General features: G+C 45.2%; 1 protein-coding gene across 1 annotated transcript; it reads left to right on the top strand.

Annotated features, from left to right (window-relative positions):
- Positions 1-1438: 1438 nt before the first annotated feature.
- Positions 1439-16773, top strand: chfr (checkpoint with forkhead and ring finger domains, E3 ubiquitin protein ligase). The gene is made up of 18 exons (XM_062543064.1): positions 1439-1747; positions 2223-2363; positions 3350-3449; positions 4243-4352; positions 4688-4741; positions 4976-5173; positions 6275-6511; positions 6774-6951; positions 7877-8031; positions 9174-9336; positions 9929-10071; positions 10527-10649; positions 10772-10855; positions 11276-11346; positions 11512-11599; positions 11929-12036; positions 12602-12674; positions 13399-16773. The coding sequence occupies exons 2-18, from the start codon at positions 2252-2254 to the stop codon at positions 13439-13441; spliced, it is 2040 nt and encodes a 679-aa protein (XP_062399048.1). The 5' UTR covers positions 1439-1747; positions 2223-2251; the 3' UTR covers positions 13442-16773.
- The last annotated feature ends 34 nt before the right edge of the window (positions 16774-16807 follow it).

Consider the following 16807-nt stretch of genomic DNA (forward strand, 5'->3'; position numbering starts at 1 on the left):
TTCCTCTTTAGTGCAAGCTTTGATAACCTCCTAAAACTGAGCTTATTACAAAAAACAAGTTCTTAATCATCTTACAGTATACCATTAAACGCGATTGCTTTTTTCTTGAACCCACATTAAGCATATTATGTTTTAATGTATTGGTATTCTCATTGGTAATATTGGACAAAACACTCCACATTAACAAATGTAGTCACGTTCAAGTCTGGCTCCTCCACCCAATTGCATTTTGAAATGCCTGTAACTAGTACATTGAATTCACATGACACCCTCTGTCCTTAAAGGCTCCATGCATGACGTGTAAGGCCTGATTGAGGACGATACTACAGCTCTACATACACACATTACATTCAAGGCATTCACAAGTAACAACATTAGCAAGTTATTTATTTGAGTTATAAATAAATTAATAAATTGCTGAGTGACCATAATCGAATAAATAACAACAATCAACCAAATAAATAATGCAAACTAATCTTAAAAATCACATTCTATGCTATTACTAGTAGAGCTCTATCTGAAGAGAGAAGCCACAGTGACAAATCCAGCAAATCAAAGAATTGTAGATTCTGCTGCCAAACTGAAACTCTAAACTCCCTTTCCATTTTTGCAATTTCATCAAAAAATACCAATACCAGATCAAGGGCCCCATGCTGTGTTGACTTATCCTGTCCACCTGCACATCACTCCATTCATGGTGATGACATGCAGTGCTTGCAGGTGATAGTCGAACGCACACAAACAGGCAGGCGATGAGATTAACCAGCCTGTCATTCTCTTATCTTAGCCAGACAGAGCAGAAACGTCCATGGCCCCCCGAGGGTGGGGACTCTTCATTGAGTCTGTAAGACAAGCAGAGAGATGACTCCTACCTCTGGACTGCCACGGCAAATCACGGCTGTCTGTGGTGTGGCGGGGTCTCGTGGTGACACTTCACCCGGGAAGACTGTCCTCTGATCTCACACTGACAGGCGACTGACTGTAAGGGAAGGTGAAGTGAGGTGGCCTAGCATACGCCAAGGGAGCTCAGCATTCATAATTCTGACAGATTGAATAAACCGAATACTTTGCTCAGGGTTTGACTACCTGACATAGGCTAGTCTATTAAGGTCTGCAGTAGGCTAGACTATGGTTACACAATACACACAAAATATAAAGTTATATTTCTGCAAACTCTATAGGCCTATAGCCTACTGTATAACATGCATATATATATATATATATATATATATATATATATATATATATATATATCCTACACACTATACACACACATATCATACTCAATGAAACTGCATGTGAAACTGCACACAGACGACTGACAAGTCTATGCCCCCCTCCTGCTGTCTCCATTCCCACAGTCCACATCCTCCGCCCCTCTACAATCAGCTGATGTCTGTAAATACCTCTGGTTGCCAGGAAGTGTTGGACTCGGGGCCAAGCACTGACTTGAAGGTGCTGAACATCGCCAAACAAAATAACCTAGGCTAACCTAGATAGCTGACCATATACACTTGCCAGCAATGAAGAACGAATATAATTGTTTATTTCAAACAAATTACCTTCGTTCACTTAAAAATAAGTTTGCGATTCATATGTTGCAAACTATTTAACGAATTTTATGTTGTAGTGGATGTGGAGCTAGCAAAGAGCACAGAAACACTGGAGCCACGTTTAGCTTTTTAGGCAACTTAGCCTGCTAGCATAGCCACTTTGTCAGCCCAGAAGGACGGAATAGTTTTATCTGGTAAGAGAAATAATCGACTTTAAAGAGACATACCATACATATGTTTTCCTGTTAAGATTCGTTGCTGTGTTCATGCATGCTTGAACATTTATGTTGGGTATCAATCGATGCGAGTTAGATAGAAGAGATAATTACAAGCTAGCAAAGCACTTCCTGGCTGGCTAGCATGTTGGTGGCCAGATAGCTTGTTGGTGTATTTAGTGCTGTGCAGTGTTGAAGTGATTTTTTCCCGACTCAGCGGATGTATCTGAACGTTAACTATTTCTCATATATTTAGCAGTAAAATTCGTCTTCAACATAGTGTGAGGATAGTCAAACCAGTAAAAACTAGCGAGCTGGTATAGTGACGTTCGGCAGCACTTGCTGTTATTGTCATTCTTTTGCCAACTAGCAAGCTACACCCATGTATGTGAAACGAAAGCACAATTTCTTCAACATTACAGAGATTCTAACCTCGACGTCGTTTCGGTTCTAGGCGTTTTTTAACCATCAAAATCGTGGAAAATGCAAAATCAGTCTAGAAGTCAACCTTGGGGGAAGCTGATAAGTTTGGACCGAAGTTGTGAGTCCGAAGTATTACTGGTCAACCGAGAATGCACCATCGGGCGAAGGAAGGGTGAGTTATTTCTCCATCTTGATTGTCTAACGTTATGCATTGGTTTGGTTATGTTTTTGTAATTTCAACGTATCAAGAGCCTAGCAATATTTAACTATTGGAAGAAGAGAAGATACATGTTTACAGAAGCCTAACGATCATGAGTGTTGAAATACTGGTTAGATCATAGCCTGTCTTTGTCATCTGCAATCCAAACTTCGCCATTCCTTTGCAGCAGCTTAATCTACTTTACACATGACAAAAGATGCTGCAGACAAATGTCTGCGCGAGTCTGATTGAGCCCTACATAATCAGTTCATCTCTTGCATAATATCTTCTTTAGTTCTGTAAACTTAGACACCCCCCCCCCCCCACCCACACACACACACACGCACGCTCACACACACACACACACACACACACTCACTCACACACACATACACATACCCACGCACACTCACACACACCACCCCCCTAGTAATAATGACAAAGGCGTCTATTGAGAACATGCGTGCAGAATATTAATCAGTTTTTTTTGTATGGGTCTAGCCCAGGCAAAGGTTAGATGTCCCTGGCTCTGTCTGAGTCTGGGCCTTTTATGTCGAGATCGGTGTCTGCTTCCCAACCAGTGGGCTTTAATTCATTTGTCTGCACGCATGTTGAATGAGATGGTGCCTCTTCAGACCCATTCCCTCTGAATTTTAATGTAAAACCCAGGAGCACTTGAGACTACAACAGCCTTCACATGCGTAATGCTAATAACAAAGTTGCATCAGCGGAGGAGAAAAGGAGTGTTAGTCTAACTTTGTAATGTCAAACTCTACTTGATCTGGTATTTTGCGATATATTGAGTTTGAAGACCACAATGAAATGTTGTGTGTTGTGTTTCTGTTATTTTGTCATTTCCACGCTGTTAGTCATGCCATCTTATAAATGTGTTAAAAACCATGATAACATTCATCCATTGGCCAAGACTGAAGCTACTGTCATCGTTGTTGTTTTTTTAGGCTGTGATTTGTCTTTTCCTGCAAACAAACTGGTCTCAGGGGACCACTGTAAAATTGTGCAGGATGAGCAGTCAGGGAAGGTTTGGCTTGAGGATATGAGGTAAGCGCATGTTTTAGGCTCAGGATGTGTGTGTTTGTGTTTATGTGTGCGTGTGTGTGTGTGTCCCGTGGTAGAAGATTACTGTTAAAGTTGCTTGGTTGTCAGGGACTAGATTGACATTGAACTTTGCAATATTCTAGGGCTGCACGATTTGAGGAAAATATCTAATTGCGATGTTTCTGAGAGATATAGTGATCGTGATTTTTGAATGTCAACGTATGATTCAGTCTCATACTCCAAATATCGCTTCAATTTGTGCCACCCCTGATTGGTGAGCACACCTGGTGCACAAGAAGCACAGCACCCCCAACCAACTGTGAAGCTCACCAATCAGCATTTCTTTGCCACCCACCAGAAGTGGCATAGTCAAGGAGGATGGAATGAATATAAAAGTCTGAAATGTGACCAAATGAACTGTGCACAATTGTTTGTAGCTTTTGCAATTGGTTCATGTTGCGATGGCGATAGTTGTGCAGCCTTACTACTGTACATTTACAGCATTGACTCCTGTTCTACAATATGGCATGATTGCAACAAGTAAACACCCTCAGTGTAATTTGGACTGTCCCAAACTATGGGAATGGAATTAAGTGATTAATTAGCCATTAATAAAGGCTGAGTTGCAAAATCTGCAATCTATTCTACTTCACTCTAAAGTTCTTCATAGTTGATAATGTACATGACCTGTTTTGAGCATAAACCTACAGTATAGCAGTAACCAATAGCCTAAACACTTGTGTGCTATAACTTCAGAATAAAGTTTTATTTAACAAATTCTTTTTCTACCTCATAGTACAAATGGTACGGTGATCAACATGTCGAAGTTAGTGAAGAAACAAATGCACCTCCTGCAGAACGGAGACGTGATCTACTTTGTGTACAGGAAAAATGAACCAGAGCAAAGTGAGTATGACAGGCACTGGCCTGGGCCCTTTGTTCTTTGTTTGTTTGTGTTTACTTGTTTGTTTCGATGCTGCATTTTATTTACCCGTATTACACGGCTCTTTAAATGGGTGACATTTAACGGACCTGTGAGTTCCTCAAAATGCGAAGTTATCTAATGCACAGGAAATTAGTGGCCTGTGTAATTTGCTTATGTGGCACTGGTGAACCAAAAACCTGCCACTTGTGAAGGGAAATTCAGATGTGTTCCTCTTGGTTTCATGTGGGTGTTGCGTGCTGTACAAATTACAATTTCCCTTTAGTTCAGCAGAATGCAATCTTTTTTGTTTTTGCAGACATCGCATACATTTTTCAGTCCATGAGGCCTCCTCAAGCACCCTCTCAAAATGGCAAGTATGACTTACGGTCCATTTAGATGTAATCACTTCCTTAAACTATTATTATTATTATTATTTATCTACTGTTATCTGTATTCAGCAATCATTACAATACAATGTTAAGTTAAAGATGACCTGATCAAGTTAAATTGAATTCAACCCTCTGAATTATGGAGTCTGCTCCCAATTGATCTTGTCGAGTATAGAATTGTCTATAATGTATGTTGATTTGTTCTGTGTTTGTAGCAGACAGTGGGAAGCCAGTAGAGCCCAGACAGGAGAGGAGAGCCGAGAGCACCCCGGAGCCCCCAGCAGTGGCAGCCTCTCCTCAGCCTCCTGCCCCGCAGCAGCTGGCCCTGGAGGAGCCCCAGCCCTCCACCTCCACCTCTCACTTGTACTGCCTCTCCCCCTCCACTGCCTCAGCACCCCAGGCTTCTGCCTCAGGTACAGTATAGGCCCAGTGCAGAACCCTGAAGAACCTTAAAGAACCCTCATTTCTAAAGCGGTTCTTTTTCCTTTCATGTGTTTCGTTGAGTTTCTGTTCCTATATACTTCCTACAGCCATATGCATATTTCTTGTCTAGTATTGCACACTGTGAGAGCGGTGACGTTAGCAGTGGAAAGGAAAGTGTTTTTCAAAATTTGAGCGACCATGCAAATGAAGACAAAGGTGAAGCTTTTGTATTGGAGCATATCCCAGCAGTTGGGCATTTGAGGGTTTTTCTGTAATGGGCTATACAGACTTCACGATTGTCTTTTACGATTGACCATGTCAGACTAGGTGATCAGAGAACCATAAAATCTTGCAGTGTCTTGGTCGTAAGAGTGGCCACATTGCAAGATCATCTATTGTAGCCTTCTCGTCGTCTATCGTCACCGTGTCAGTATGAACATGGGAGTCGTAGGAGATTTCCCAAAAAAATCTGACATGACTTTTGGTCGTAACGTCGTAGAATGTCGCAGACAATAAAATCGCAGGTCGTTGAATAAGTCACATTACAAGATGCTTCCTCCTTCGAACGTCATTCCCGACTTTGAATATTTGGACACGACAATGGAAATTTGTGGCAAAATCAGGCTGAAATTGTGTAGTCTGCACAGGCCATAAGATGCACTGTAAGATTCTGTAAGAGCATACTAATTTAGTGATGCTTATGAAACTCTTTAAAGGAAGGGTTGTACAAAAGCAGAACTAGTAGGTGCTTTTGACTGGGGCTTATTGAAGCTATTGTTCCTGATTTTTGTTTGAACCTGATGAACTGTAAGTCGTCCGTACAGGCAAACAGTTACATGATTAGTTTAGACTACTGATAAGCCTCCTATTTGGGAAGAGCTTGCAGCCAGAGAATCTGTTTCTTGTAATTTACCTCTGTGAATTCAGGCTCTTTTATGCTTGATGCATATACAGACAACACCATTAAATTGTATTCCCGTCACAGTAGGTCCCTCTATTTGCTGAAGGTTTCTGCCTGCCTCTGATCAATAGCCTAAGTTGCCTTGTCTTGCCTGAACGTGAAGTAATACCGTGTTGTGTCCATCGTGCAGGTCCAGGTGAGGCTGCTTGTTTACACGCTCTCGGTGGCGAGTCCTCCTCCACCACCCCCTCCTCCTCCTCCCAGAGTCCTGCTGCTGCGGCTGGACTGCTCTACGCTGGGGGCCCCCAGACCCACGCCAGGCCACTCACCCTGCGGGAGATGCTGCGCAGCCGTGAGGCCAGCCCCTGCTCCGCGGGGGAGGGAGAGAGCCTGGAGCCCGAGAGGAAGAAGAGGAAAACGGGCGCAGGTCAGCAGTCCTCCTGTACTTTGTTTAGACTCCTCGAGACGAAGATGGAGATCATCAGATCTGTGTAGAGTGCACTTAACAAAGAAGTACACAAGTACTCTGGTGTCATACGGTAACGGTTGTGTTGCTTTGATCGCTGACTTTGCTCCCATTTTGGGTTTTGTGCTCATTTTTTCTCTCTCCCTCTTTCTCTCTTTCTCTCTTTCTCTCTCCTCTCTCTCTCTCCTCTCTCTCCTCTCTCTCTCTCTCTCTCTCTCTCCAGATGGTGGAGAGAACTTGTGTCTAGCGCCCTCTGGCTGCGGTGAGACGGCAGCGCTGCAGAGGCAGCCTCAGGTGGCGGAGCTGCCGAGGAAGGAGAGAGCCGGTGGGGCCAAAACGGACAAGATGGAGGAGTCGCTCACGTGCATCATCTGTCAGGACCTGCTGCATGACTGTGTGAGGTAAGACCCCGTGACGTCCACAGGTGATGATGCCCTCATCACGCACACCACACACCTCCCTCTGTGTAGAGCTGTTCTGCTCCACCTTTCTAGTGCCAGCAAATGGACCTGACCGGACCTGAGACATATTGCTCAGAAGCAGAACTTTGAGAAGATTAGTTACCCCTAGGGCCGGTTTTACCGAATATAGCCTAGTTCTAGGCTAGAAGAGGACCTCAGTGAAGACTGCTTTTAGTCAAGGACCAGGCTCAATCGGTGTCCGGTAAACCAGCCCAGTGTGCTGCTAAACACAATGGCTAACAAGACAATATATTTCTCTATGCCTCCACCCAATGGAAAGTGACAGGACGATAGGATCTAGATCCTTCTAGATAAGAGAACCATTATGGTACATTTCTAATAGTCCTGGATGCTTTAGCTTTCCTTAACACACCTAGAATTCAGCACTGAGACATTTCTCCTTCTGAGACAGACGCGTGACATCTTGCCTCATGTCTGCGTCTGGCTATCTCCTCAGCGCTGTGATATGTGGGTCATTTAACACTGTGAATTCCAATTAGTTAGTAATGGCGGCGCCGGGGCCAGATTGGGATGTTCACACAGCAGATGTCACACTTTGATCAGCCGCTCGGCAGCATGTGCCGTCTCAACCCTGTCCGATGCGGCGCGCCAACAAACGGTCAAACTAGTCGCCGTTTCGCCAGACTTGCGCTTGACGAGCCAACGGCAGTTTCTGTTGTGTCTTTATTAAATGTTGTGCCAGCTCTGTTTTTTTTTTTTTTTTTTTTTTGTGCGTGTGCCGGTAGTGTTTTTTGAATTTGTATTCATGTATTCCAATGAATTCATGTGTTTATATTTTATTATGCTCTCTCATATTTCGTCTGTTTTGTGTGTCCGTGTGTGTGTGTGCGCGCGCGTGTGTTAGTCTCCAGCCCTGTATGCACACGTTCTGCGCGGCCTGCTACTCTGGCTGGATGGAGCGCTCCTCCCTCTGCCCCACCTGCCGCTGCCCTGTGGAGAGGATCCGCAAGAACCACATCCTCAACAACCTGGTGGAGGCCTACTTGCAGCAGCACCCAGGTACACACGCGCACACACACACATACACACACACGCGCGTGTGCGTGCGCACATAGGGCAGCACAGTAGCACAGTTTTTCTACATTAGCCTCCAGGCTTGAGTCATGCCATAGTTTTGATTGAGTGACATTTGTGACCAACATTGTACATAACAAATAAGAGCTTTACACCAAAGCTAAGATATGGCCCTCTTGGGGAAGAGAGACTGTGGATACTTTCTTTTCTTTTTCTTTTTCTTTTTTGTTTTGAAAATCAGAGGAATCATTTGCATAAGTTCATCATTCACATTTAAGCAAATTCGGGACATTTACTCTGTTCCTCAGCAGGGAACATTCTCACGTTTTGAACTGATTTCACTTGCACACCTGCAGCAGAATCCCATTAAACACTCTGTGGCAGTAAATATCCAGGTTGCCCACAGACAAGGCAGTTAAGCACATATACTCATTAACATGGGACTGTGAGCGTGCATACAGAAGCTCTGTATGTACAAGCACGCTCACTCTCACCCCAGCTGAAGGGTGCAGTTTCAATTCAATTCAATTAAATAGAAAAAAAACGTTATTTATCCCTGAGGGCCGATTTCATCATGCAGGCATAGTGACCTATAAGACATAACACAACACATAAGACAGGACTATAAGAAGGAACAGGACAGACAGGACAGTGTAAGCAAGTGTGGGGGATTAGTCCCATTAGGAGAGGGAGGAGGAGGGGGCTGGGAGCATATTCAACTTCAGAAGGTGACTAGCCTCAAAAGTAAAGGTAGCCTTCCTCTGGTTATTCCTAGCCAGGGGCCAGCACAGACATCTACCAGAGGACCTACCTGTTGTGCAGTGATGTAAGACTGTAGCCAATGGTTTTTAGAGCATGTGTTCACAATGCTCTGGAGGTGCTTCTTATGTTTGATGGAGAGGAACCAGCATGCTTTCAATGAAGGAGTTATTTAAAAAATGTCGATAATGCTCCTGCTCTCTCAACAACTGCCGCTGATGACATTTTCTGATAATCACTTCTGTGATTATCAAGGAACAGTTACAAGGAAGACGCAGATGTACATACTGATGACAATCATGTAGCAGCACATGTTGTGAATGTAGATATGCTGATATGCGTGTGTGTGTGTGTGTGTCCTGCTACAGAGAAGTGCCGCAGCGAGGAGGATTTGCGTAGCATGGACCTGCGCAACAAGATCACTCAGGACATGCTGCAGCCAAAGATCGAGCGCTCGTTCTCCGATGAGGAGGGCAGCTCCGACTACCTGTTTGAGCTCTCCGACAACGACAGCGACACCAGCGACATGAGGCGAGTCACCCATCAGCATTCCACTCCGTCTGCGCCATAAGCCCTCACCTGCCGCTACCGGTCATATCTGTCACAGCTGATTACACAGACGAGGAACATACCTGTCAACAGGTGTACTCAGTCAAACTTCACGCTCTTTGATTTTTAGAGAGTTCATACAGTCAGTTCTTCCGGTATGGCATGAGGAAATGTTCTTGAGTTTTGTTTGTGTTGTGATATTTTATTGTAATCACCATTTGCATCTTATCTTTAACTGGAATGAAATAGCCAAAGATTTTAGTTGGGCAATACTTTGGTCAATTGACAAGACTAATCTATCATTGATTATCGTTTAACCAGATAATGTTGTTAAGTGGTTCTGCTGCCAAATGTAAGGTGGTGATGTCTGCACATTTTGCCTTCAGCACTTACAGAACAAGACACTGCTCTTGATTATAAATGAAATGATGTCTTTGCCATTTTAGGGCGATGGCACTGGGGTAAACTCTCACCCTGCCTCCCCATTTTGGCTCTGACCAATGAGCGAGTCTGCCGCTGGAAAACTGATGTCCGCTTGTGTTGTTGTTGTTGTTGTTGTTGTTGTTGTCCACAGTCAGCCGTTCCTGACTTGTCGCCAGTGTCCAGGCTACAGGAAGGACATGAGCCAGGCGTCGTGGATCGCTGGGCCTCCTCCAGACGAGGGGCCCGGGAAGCCCCCGGGAGAGGGACCCTCCACGTCTGCAGAGGCCTCCCCAGGTGCTGCCCTTTCTCCTTCGCTTTCTTCCCTCCCTCTTTCTCTCCTTCTTCCTTGCCATCTGTTCTTATCTGTCCTCCACTCCTCCATGGAGCTCTCTTCCATGCTGGTAGCACATACTGTACATTTACGTGTTAGCATTTTTTGAACGGGCACATTGGTTACGATCACAACTTTGTGTACCAGTAAGCCACCATTGATGTTTGCGAGTGTGCAGTCTTTATCCCTCCATGCCTTAACCGGAGTCAAATTTCTTGTTTGTTTACTCAAATCTGGCCAATAAGGCTGATTCTGATGCCTGTTAGCTGCCTAAAAGCAGGACATGCCTAATAGCTTTCTCTCTCTCTCTCTCTCTCTCTCTCTCTCTCTCTCTCTCTCTCTCTCTCTCTCTCTCTCTCTCTCTCTCTCTCTCTCTCTCTCTCTCTCTCTCTCTCTCTCTCTCTCTCTCTTTCTCCAGCCACCACAGGGCCGGAGTTCCATTGCCCTCCCCAGGGCCCCCACGTCATCTGCACCTGCTGCCTTCAGCCAATGCCGGACCGCCGTGGCGAGCTCACCGCCCAGCAGATGTCTTCCCAGCAGTGTGAGTGGTCGCCCCCGCCTGTCCGTCAAAGGCAGCCAACCACTCAGAGAGCGCAGTCTTTGTTGTTGTCCCGTGTGCCTTTGTTGGGTAGGTGTCCATGTGATGTGTCTTTGGCTCCACAGGTATGGTGTGCCAGCGGCCGTTCTGCCACATGTACTGGGGCTGCCAGCGCTTCGGCTGTCAGGGCTGCCTAGCACGCTTCAGCGGTAAGCGCCTCGGACGGTGCCATGCACACACACACACACACACACACACACACACACACACACACACACACACACACACACAAACACACAAACACACAAACACACACACACACACAAGTCGTTCCATTCTCTCTGTCCAAGCTTCTGAGGCAGCAGAGCTGTCAACTGTAGAGGAAAGAACACTTCTCTTTGTCTTTTTTGTCTCCTCTCCTCCCTCTCCTCCTCTCCTCCTCTTCTCCTCTCCTCCTCTCCTCCCTCTCTCCTCTCTTCCTCTCCTCTCCCCTCCTGCTCTCTTCTTCTCCTCTCCTCTCCCCTCCCCTCCGGCTCTCTGTCTCTACATGTTCCTTGTGTGCTGTTGCTCCACCGGTGAATCACCGTTTGTGAGTGTGTGTGAACGCTAACACTCGCGTCTCCCCGCAGAGCTCAACCTCACAGACAAATGCCTCGACGGGGTGCTGAACAGCAACAATTACGAGTCTGAAATCTTGCAGGTACAGACAGCAGTTTCTGTCACTGCTCTGTTTGTAAATCCAGCTTTAATCTCTCACTCAACACACACACACACACACACACACACACACACACACACACACACACACACACACACACACACACACACAATCTCTGGAGTGTAACTGTGGTGTTTCTGTTGGCAGAATTATCTGTCCTCGAGAGGGATGTCGTGGAAGGAGATGCTGCAGGACGGCCTGCAGGCGGCACAGCGAGGGGTCTTCCATCTGTCCGGTAGGGAGTCCACACACACACACACACACACACACACACACACACACACACACATAAAATATATACTTGCGTGTTTGTGTGCAAGTGTGTGCTTGTGCATATATAGACATAGACACACACACACATATACCATCCTAACACACACACACACACACACACACACACATAAAATATATACTTGCGTGTTTGTGTGCAAGTGTGTGCTTGTGCATATATAGACATAGACACACACACACATATACCATCCTAACACAAACAAACACAGCATATACACCAGATACATACATGTATAAACAGTGTGTGTTTGTGTTTGTGTGTGTGGACTGTAGATTGCCGCATCAACGCTAGCGCTGTGTTGTGCTACTGCTGTGGTCTGCGAGCCTTCAAGGAGCTGGCCTACAAATACAGGGAGAGCGTCCCTGCCTCTGAGCTTCCAGGTGAGCACCACACCTCACTTCACACACTCCCGAGTCCCCACCCCCCTCCGCAACACCGCACCACCGCCACCAGCAGCAGCACCTTCCCCTGGAGCAAAACAACCCTCCCCTGCCAAGGAGACCCACAACTCTCCACCTTCACCTCCGCCCGCGTATCGCTCTATCGCCCAACGCAGCCAACCACCTCCTCCCACCCCACCCCACCCCCCTCTACCCCCACCTCCCTCTCCCAGTCCCAGGTGGATAGAGTGACTGGGTAAATAATGGCGGTTTACTCTGGCTCACAGCTCGGTGTGCTGCTGGGAAGGGACGGTGTCATCTGGCGGGCTGGTGTGTGGGCTTAGTGCACTCCTGAGGGCAGAACGCCATTAAATATCAAAAGAACACCGCACGGTGTGACTGTAGAGGCCTGTACACAATGTTTAATCGCTGCGGTTTTCAATGCCTTTCTCCTGTGGAGGGCGTTGTTTTTCCTTAGTGTGATACAATGGCAGGTAGAAGTTTAGTACATGAGGATGTTTTTACGAAGTTCGCGGTCAACTCATCGTTTTTTCTGCCCTCCCAGCTACTGTGACGTCACGGCCAGACTGTTACTGGGGACGCAACTGCCGCACTCAAGTCAAAGCACACCATGCCATGTAAGCCTCCTCTCTCCCATTCTACAGGACATTGATCTCTCCATCTGTGTAGTGATTACTTTAACCTGGTTTGAATTTCACAGCAGTTTATGAAAACATCTTATGATAAAGTGAAGGTCATCACTTTGTGTTATTTTATGCTAGTCATTCACTTTGGATGGCATCAGTGGTATGTTCTGTGGCTGATTTCTGTCCGTTTGCTTTTGTTTAGACAATGTTGTGATAAAGGCAACACACTAGCTAATAGATTGGCACGGTCAAAGTTATACATGATAACTTGCTTATACCAGCTTGGCAGTAGTTTGCCCTCATCCTTTGGATGGTTTGTCTGCAAAAATCTTTTTGATATATTTAGTATTCCCATGCTATTTATGCTGTGTCTAATGTCTATCCCTACATTTCATACTAGTAGTGGTCTACTTCTAGTGGTCTTGGCTGCCATACACGTGTTTCTCCAGCAGAGGGAGTTGCTACATTGCCTTAGCAGTTTTTAGAGCCTCCTGACATTTAGTTACTGAAACCAGCCATAGTGAATTCTGAATGAAATAAGTTTGTATTTAATTCTATATAATGTATAATTTCTTATTTCGTGTGTGTGTGTGTGTGTGTGTGTGTGTGTGTGTGTGTGTGTGTGTGTGTGTGTGTGTGTGTGTGTGTGTGTGTGTGTGTGTGTGTGTGTGTGTGTGTGTGTGTGTGTGTGTGTGTGTGTGTGCTCCCTCTGCAGGAAATTCAATCACATATGTGAACAGACACGATTTAAGAACTGATGTGTACCTGTGATGGTGTCCATTCCACTGAAGAGAGAAAATGCCCTTGGCTGCCAAGCAGCCCCACGGACTGTGTGAAAAATGAACATGATCCGGTGAAACTCATATCACCAAACCCACACACTTCAGATGCTGGACGCTTTATCCCGGAGAGGACATCTTTGTTTTTTATTAATTCACTCTAAGTACTCCACAGTACTTTACCACATTGCTTGCTTGTGAATCACTGTACTTCTTCTTTTTTTTTCCTTTTTTTTTTTGGTCTTGTTATGTTAAGTATGTCTTTTGGTCATGTGGACTTTTTGGGGAAGCAGCAGTTAGACCAGGAGTAGCACTTTGGAAGGCAAGCAAGCACAGAGCCTGCCAAAATAGGCCAGCCACTCATTTCATTCCGCACAAGCTTCAGTGCTTAGTTTTTCTATGCGTGACTCACATTTAAGGGCCTATATCTTACATTAGCGGAGATAGCAATCAAATCAATCTGTGTGTGCGTGGTCTGTTATAGCGGAAGGGACTTGGTGGAGAGTGGTCAGATACTGCCTTGCTTCTTTTTAGATGACTATATACTGTATATGTATAAGTAGATCCAGGCAGTTATTAGTCTCTTAAACAGTGTAGTGCCTACCCCTGCACACGTATGTTAGTATACACAGAGGAGACTGTAGGCTGTATGTGCCTAGAGGCCATAGCGATCTCAGTTAGCCAATGGTTTTGGAACAGAACAGGGGTGGCCCTGACTGTGTGGCTTGCCAGGTCAGAGCCAGATCCGTTCCGGAACCTTGCTAGGATGTTTTTTTTTTTTTTTTTAATTATTATTATTATTATTATTATTATAATTATTAGTTTTGATTTCTTTTGTAAAGTGCTTTTTGCTAGCTTTTTAGATCTTCCAGCAACTTCTTCTCTTCATCTGCTGTAGCGCATGTAGTGTTTCTTTGGAAATGCCATCTACTGGTGACTGCATGTTATGAGTGGCTCCAGTCGCTCTTGGAGGACTATATGGTCAACTGCACAGGTGTGTTGCCAACAGGTTTCTTATGCATCTTTCGAAGGTTATTTGTGGTCAAGGTGTACCACACACAGAAAAAGGAAAAAAAAAACAAATGCACTATTATTGCACCGTTTTTAACTTCGTTGCTGCTTCCATCTAATCTGCTTACTTTGGGAGGACAATGCAATTCTGTATTTATTTTGTCGTAGGTTAGTTTAGACAACTAAAAAGAAAAGAAATTAAAAAAAAATGAAAATTAGGGGGGAAAAAATCTATTTGTAGAACAGGCAACTGTTTTTTTGTTTTTGTTTTTGTTTTTGTTTTTGTTTTTGTTTGGTGAAACGCATAGAGGTGAGAAGCCTTGTGAGCCTAGAGCTGTACAGAGCAGGGCTTAGTGGGAGTTCATGTGATAGTTGTATAGGATTACACCTTCTACTCTGTGAGGGGATAAGAGTAATGTGTTGAAACTGTGTAGTTTTATCCAAGGCCACGGCCGCTCCGTTGTATGCTTTGCTCGAGATAATCAACTCTAAGCTGATTAATGCCGTGCATTACGGACGCTTACTCCGACCCGATGGTAATGGCCAGCGTTGGCTCTGGGTCGCGTAGAAGGCACAATGGTCGTCCATAGGAGAGGGGAGGGGGGGGATTCCTTCTCTCTGTTTTTTCGTATAGGCTCATAGTGTTGTTTAAGCTCACACACATAAGTCAACCTCACTCCGACACGGAGGGCAACCTAATCAGGTGGCTAATGGAGTGCGCAGGCATGACTGAGGTCAAATGTCCTGTGGGAAAAGTTCACTCGAGACGACGTTTCCGGATATCTAATGTGCCAGTGCGTATGGCGGCTACTACTACACACAAATATTATTGTGGATTGTGAATGGTCGGACGTATTTGTGTTTCGATCTTCGAAGTTCAAACACATTGTTTCGGTGCTCTTAAGTGTGCTTGAGGGAATAGAAGAGTGACCGTTTTTATAACTCTGGACGATGTATTCTACCCTTTTTAAATAAGTAATGAATCAGTGGTGGCTGAGTCGGAATGCCTCTGGCACTCCAGTACTATGGCTTGAGCCCGTCACCATGTTTGTCATTTATATATGGCCTTAGGGTTGATTTTTCACTTCTCCAGATATTGGACCAGGGGGTTCAGTATGCAATATATTACACTGTCATGTTATTCTATATACTTTTTCCCAACTTGTTGCAATGACTTGTTTTGTAGATGTGAATTTATTGTAGTATTATTTCCTAATTGGGAATGTAGGTAGTTTCCCCCCCTCCCCCCCGCCCCTAAATACAAGTGTTTACATATAACATTTGATCAGTTGTGGGGTAGTCACCCTAGATTTGCCTCTTTTGCAAGGGTGAAAGTTTGCTGTTTTTGTAGTTTGCCCACAACAAACAGAGTTTGGAACTGGTTTTGATCCCCCCCCCCCCCCCCCCCCCCCCCTTTTCAATCAGTATTGCACAACAGCTTATTTTGATCCAGGGACATTGACCCCCTCGAGTGCAATACGTACAGTTAAGTGCATCTTCCAGACTTGCCAATCACTGAACAGCTATCAGTGTGTGACTGTGTGTGTGTGTGTGTGTGTGTGTGTGTGTGTGTGTGTGTGTATGTGTGTCTGAGTGCGTGAGTGAATACGTGTGTGACGGTGTGCGTGCATGTGCAGAGCCCTTGCCCCGGAACCCGCCCGCTGACGTCCAGAGGGCGGACGAGGGCAGTTGTGGGTTTCCTGGTTTGTAGGCTCACACTAGCATTCCTGAGCGGCTCAAGACCCTGAGACGAGCCCCGGGCCAATCCCCCCCCCCCCCACCCCACCAACCCCTTTGCCCAGCGCCACTGCTGCGTTTTAATTGTATCCAAGCAGAGGACCTCTGCACCCTAAAGCCAACAACAGTGCAAGCCGCTGATCAGGAGTGGGTGGTAGGCCGCTTTGCCATTTTTTTTTTTTTTTCTCAAAGGAAAACATTGTACTCCAGGGGCAAATATTTACTCACTTTTGTGAGAAAGTCTGGAAAGCGCCATACAGTTCGGAGCACATAAGAGGGGGGTAGTTGAATTCTACCTCATCAAGGCTTACTACAAGTTCAAAAGGAGAACAATCCCGTCTGTACATTATGTTCAGCAGGTTTCTTTCTTTTTTTTTTTTGAGTAGCCAAGGACCATAGGGGGCATTTAGAGTAGCACTGTTAAAGTTGAATGCCTTTGACAGCTTTCAGTGCCTCCTGTGCATTAGCAATGCTAAAAAAAAAAAAAAAATGTAACGTCAGGTAGAATCATTCTAACAAGAAAGTTATTTTCTGTTTACTGCACTAATAAACCCTTGCATTGATTAAAATACCTGCGTTTGTGTCTGTATTTCTGCG

Source organism: Sardina pilchardus, chromosome 8 (genome assembly GCF_963854185.1).
Source record: "Sardina pilchardus chromosome 8, fSarPil1.1, whole genome shotgun sequence".
Lineage (NCBI taxonomy): Eukaryota > Metazoa > Chordata > Actinopteri > Clupeiformes > Clupeidae > Sardina > Sardina pilchardus.

Bases quoted from the DNA above. Each gene is read 5' to 3' on its own strand.
- chfr (XM_062543064.1), top strand. From the start codon at position 2,252: ATGCAAAATCAGTCTAGAAGTCAACCTTGGGGGAAGCTGATAAGTTTG. The intron at 6,512-6,773 runs GTCAGCAGTCCT...CTCTCTCTCCAG, and splicing joins GAAGAGGAAAACGGGCGCAG to ATGGTGGAGAGAACTTGTGT. The intron at 8,032-9,173 runs GTACACACGCGC...GTCCTGCTACAG, and splicing joins CTACTTGCAGCAGCACCCAG to AGAAGTGCCGCAGCGAGGAG.